The 5,461-nt window shown below is 56.0% G+C and overlaps 1 protein-coding gene across 1 annotated transcript in view; it reads right to left on the reverse strand.

Annotated features, from left to right (window-relative positions):
- LOC106808446 (mitogen-activated protein kinase 1-like) overlaps positions 1–5,461 on the reverse strand; it is a 61,083-nt gene that overhangs the window by 7,224 nt on the left and 48,398 nt on the right. The window contains exons 11-12 of the mRNA XM_014811171.1: positions 5,103–5,181; positions 2,236–2,361 (exon numbers count right to left, since the gene is read on the reverse strand). Of these exons, the coding sequence (XP_014666657.1) occupies positions 2,236–2,361; positions 5,103–5,181 (205 nt within the window). The remainder of the gene's footprint in view (positions 1–2,235; positions 2,362–5,102; positions 5,182–5,461) is intronic.

Below are 5,461 nucleotides of genomic sequence, written 5' to 3' on the forward strand. Positions count from 1 at the left end.
TGTATATGTACGTACCTGTACATGCACGTGTAAGTGTGTATGTACGTACCTCTGTACATGCATGTGTACGTGTATATGTACGTACCTGTACATGCATGTGTAAGTGTGTATGTACGTACCTGTACATGCATGTGTACGTGTATATGTACGTACCTGTACATGCATGTGTAAGTGTGTATGTACGTACCTGTACATGCATGTGTACGTGTATATGTACGTGCATATGTACATGTATGTGCACGTGTACATGTGTATGTGTGCGTGTACGTGTATGTGAGATGTGCGTGCCAGTATGCCCGTGTGTATGTGGGTGAATGTGTGTGTATGTGCATGCGTGCGTGGGTGCTTGTACGTGTGTGCACGCATGTCGTAAACCACTCACTCCGTAGGGCATGCATACACGCGCACGTGCACGCACGCACACGCACACGAACAAACACACACACACACACACGCACACACACACACACACGCACACACACGCACACACACACACACACGCACACACACACACGCACATGCACACGAACAAACACACAGACACACACACACACACACACGTACACACACGCACTACATATTGTCAAGAGTGAATAATAATAGATTATCATAGATTACAATAATAGAATCTATTATTATTCACTCCTAATATTATCTCACAGTACGACAGAACGATGATTCACCGAGCGCAGGTGATTCCTTGTATAAGCCGGCTAGCTCATCCTTGCCTCGCACTATCACATGCCATCTGTAATTAGCGCCACAGACTAGCCGACTGCAGATAACCCTCTTCCGTTCCTCGCAGATGAAGATGCGTGAGATTAAAATTCCCAGTGGCAGATAATTCAGCACGGTGGGTTTTTTAACCCAGGCGCGGCTTTCTATAATAACAGACGCTTTATGTTTTCACAGCAAAATGCATAGATATACCAACTGTGAGCTTGTCTATGTTGTAAAAATTCACTACAACTCATTTGTATCGCTACTTTTTGTAACATTTCTCCAGCAAACCTAAACAGTCTTAGGAAACTAGTACGTTCGAATGTTTACAGCGTTTACACATCCGGGACGCAGCCAAGCGATCATAGTTTTCATTTTAAAACTGTTATTTTCTATGATAAAACAAGTTACAATTTAGTATTCGATGTTTGTTCAGTACAAAATTGTGAAATTTGTTTAAAACATGTATGTTATCTACATTATTCATGCAATCAGAAAACATATAGTGTTTTCTTTCCAGGGGCTATTTGCGCTAGCGTACGCCGGAACTCTCTCCAAACTATTTTTCAAAAATAGTCAACTTCGGAGCACATTTCTGGCTCAATGAGAACATTTCGTGATGTTTTCATACTGCAAGTATGCTCACAGTGGGTGTATGTAGGCATTTTATTACGAGGTTTATCCATCTTAAAGGCGTTTTTAACCTACTAGGAGACGAGGCGTCTTGAAGCGTTAAAGAGGAAAACAATTAGGCTACATAAAGCAGAAAGTATCAGTAAGTATCACACAGCAGAGATTCTGTAATGAGAGGAAGGGATAGGGGGAAGAGAAGGGGGAAAGGAAGGGATAGGGGGAAGAGAAGGGGGAGAGGGAGGGATAGGGGGAAGAGAAGGAGGAGAGGAAGGGATAGGGGGAAGAGAGGGGGGAGAGGGAGGGATAGGGGGAAGAGAAGAGGGAGAGGAAGGGATAGGGGAAGAGAAGGGGAAGAGAAAGGGATAGGGGGAAGAGAAGGGGGAGAGGAAGGGATAGGGGGAAGAGAAGAGGGAGAGGAAGGGATAGGGGGAAGAGAAGAGGGAGAGGAAGGGATAGGGGAAGAGAAGGGGAAGAGAAAGGGATAGGGGGAAGAGAAGGGGGAGAGGAAGGGATAGGGGGAAGAGAGGGGGGAGAGGGAGGGATAGGGGGAAGAGAAGAGGGAGAGGAAGGGATAGGGNAAAAAAGGATAAACAGCTCCACCGGGTCGTAACAGCATTAACGCTATGCTGCCGTGACCACATAACTAGCAAAACTAGGCTTTGCAGTAGTCACACAGTCAGCAGTAAATCAGTGTCACTGGTTTAGCGCCACTAGTTTTTTCGCGTACCGCGATATTTTTCCGGGACATGTCAGACACTGTGATGGGCAGGAGTTTTACGCAAGTGTTAGGTTTTCGGCGGCTTCGGTGAAATATGAATTATCGTCGACGTATGGATTCTCATACCACTGCGCAAATATACCAGGAGTAATCAGGCATACCTCCGTCAGCGGGATCGTAGTACTGCTCCAGGGTAGGGTGAGACTCAGCACAAACCCAGTCTCTCGCGCCCTCTACCGTGATCCTCTTGTTCGGGTTGAACGTAAGCATCTTGTCGAGGAGGTCGAGAGCTGCAACGGCGGGCGATGGCGGTGAGTGTGAGATGAGAGACAAACGGCCTCGCGACGGTCGTGGGTGGAGACGAGGACTCGAACGGCGGCGAACTCGGCGTGGTGTGGCGAGAGCGAGCACCGAACGCGGCGGACGCGTGGTGCGTAGACCAGTACACGAACGCCGCCTCGGCGCTGGTGGCAAGACCAAGACGAGCGAACGCGCGACCGGCGTTGGTGCGAGACCGGAGACACGAACGCGACGCGTGGGTGCGAGACGAGAGCACGAACGCAGTATCGCGAGCCGCTGGCGTGCGAGACCGAGCTGGTGCGAACGGCCCGCGCCGATCGCGTGGGTGCCGAGAGCGAGAACACGAACGCGCGAACCGCGTTGGTGCGACGAACGAGACACGATAGCGAACCGCGGGCGATCGCCGTGGGTGCGGAGACGAAGACACGGACGCTGCGACGCCGTGGTGCGAGAGAGCCGGGACACCGAACGCTGCGTCGCGCTGCGTGCGAGAAGCGAACGACACGGACCGCGCTGACGGCGTGGGTGGCGACGACAGACACGGACCGGCCGCGACGCGTGGCGTGCGAGACGAGACAGCTGAACGCTGGCTTACGCGTGGTGCCGAAGACGAGACACGAAGTCGCGACGGGCGTGGGATGCGAGACCGAGACTCACGGAACCGCGGGACGCGTGGGTGGCGAGAACGAGACAGCGGACCGCCGCGACGGCGTGGAGTGCCGAGACTGAGACGACGAACGCGGCGAGCGGCGTGGGTGCGAGAGGGGGCGGGGAAAAAAAGAGACACCGAACGCAGCGGACGCGTGGGTCGCGACGAGCGGAGCACGAACGCGCGACGGCGTGGGGTGCTGAGCCGAGAGCACAGAACGCGCGATCGCGTGGGGGTGCGAGACGAGAGGCACGAACGGCGGCGAACGGCGTGGGCTGGGCAGAGACGAGACCCGAACGCGCGAGCGCGTGGGTGGCGGGCGGCATACGAACGCGCGACGCGTGGGTGGGCGGAGACGAGGAAAGCACGAACGCGCGGCGCGTGGTGGCGAGATCGAGACAGCGAACGGCATGCGACGCGTGGGTGCGAGACCAGACACCGAACGCGCGGACGCCGTGGCGTGCGGAGTAGACACGAACGCGCGACGGCGTGGTGCGATGGACGAGAGCAATCGTAACGCGCGACGCGCGTGGGTGCGAGCGCGAGACACCGAACAGCGCGACGCGTGGGTGGCGAGACGAGACACGAACGCGACGGACGTGGGTGGCGAGAGCGAGACCGCACGAACGCGGCAGACGGCATGGGTGCGAGACGGAGACAGTCGAACGGCGACGCGTGGGTGCGAAGACGAGACATCGAAGCCGAGCGGCCTTCCTCGGCCCTGCCCTCGCGACCGCGTGGGGGTGCGAGACGAGACACGAAGCGCGGCGACGCGTGGCGTGCGAGACGAACATCGAACAGCGGCGACCGCGTGCGTGGCGAGAGCGAGAGCATCCGACCGCCGGACGCGTCGGTGCGAGACGCAAGACATACGAACGCCGCGACGCGTGGGTGCGACGATCGAGACACGTAACGCGGCGACGCGTGGGTGGGGCAGAGGACGCAGACACGGACACGCGCGTCGCGTGGGTGCGAGACGAGACACCGAACCGCGCGATGCGCGTGGTGCGAGCGACGAGACACGAACGCGCGACGCGTGGTGCCGAGACGAGAACCGACGAACGCGCGACGCGTGGGGTGCGCGACGAGACATGCGAACGTCGGACGCGTGGTTGCCAGACGGACACGAACGAGCGCGTAACGCCGGTGGGTGGCGCAGACGAGACTGCCGCCGAACTGCGCGACGCGTGGGTGCGAGACGAGACAGCGAAGCGCACCGGCGTGGGTGGCGAGACGAACCCGAACGCGGCGAGCGCGTGGGTGGCGAGACGAGACACGAACGGAGGAGACGCGTGGGTGCGAGAACGAGACACGAACGCGCGACGCGTGGGTGCGAGACGAGACACGAACGCGCGACGCGTGGGTGCGAGACGAGACACGAACGGCAGGCTGCGCAAGCTTCTATTGTCGTCCGCTCTCCGACACCACTGTACCGCCCGCGTGCGCGCGCGCCGCACAAACATCCGCCGCCGGCGCCGCGAGCGACCGAAATGAGATCCGGCGGGAGAGGATGGTAATTCAAACTGCTCTCGCGTTCGACCCTCACGGGTGATTGTCGCGTAGGAATCAGGAACCGTGCGCGGCGGCAGCAGCAGCAGCGGGGGGGGGGGGGTGTTCTCACATCAACACAAGCATTGTCGCCCGCGCTGCCCGCGAGATATCTGGTCGGTGAATTCGCTGTCCTCTGACGTCTAAACTCTAAACATCGAAATGGCATGCATCTATCGGTCAGCGGCAATCAGTGCGACACGTCTAGTTCCGCATAGCTATTGCGCACTCATACGACTGCATCCGTATGCACATGGTAAGCGAGAATAGAAATATACCGCACGCACTGTCACTCGTCTGATTGGGTTAGAAGCATCAGAGGCATCACCAAGTGCTGCACATGCATTTGATTTGCCTTGATGCACACGTATTTGATTTGCCTTGCTGCACACGCGTTTGATTTGCCTTGCTGCACACGCGTTTGATTTGCCTTGCTGCACACGCGTTTGATTTGCCTTGCTGCACACGCGTTTGATTTGCCTTGCTGCACACGCGTTTGATTTGCTGCCTGTAACAGTCTATGAAGAAGCTTACCCTTTAGGTCAGCATTAGGGTAGAGTTTGGTCCAGGTAACCTTCGGCTTGTGGGGAAGTGACTGCAGATAAGCCCTCGCCTGTATGGTAAGAAAACAGCACACCTGACTATTCTGGCAGAGTCCTAGCTGAGGCAGTTAAACATCTTAAACGTCTATATACAACGTATGCAATGCACCTGGGCGTGTAAGTGTGTATGTACGTACCTCTGTACATGCATGTGTACGTGTATATGTACGTACCTGTACATGCATGTGTAAGTGTGTATGTACGTACCTGTACATGCATGTGTACGTGTATATGTACGTACCTGTACATGCATGTGTAAGTGTGTATGTACGTACCTGTACATGCATGTGT

The sequence above is a fragment of the Priapulus caudatus genome, unplaced genomic scaffold (assembly GCF_000485595.1).
Source record: "Priapulus caudatus unplaced genomic scaffold, Priapulus_caudatus-5.0.1 Scaffold278, whole genome shotgun sequence".
NCBI lineage: Eukaryota > Metazoa > Priapulida > Priapulimorpha > Priapulimorphida > Priapulidae > Priapulus > Priapulus caudatus.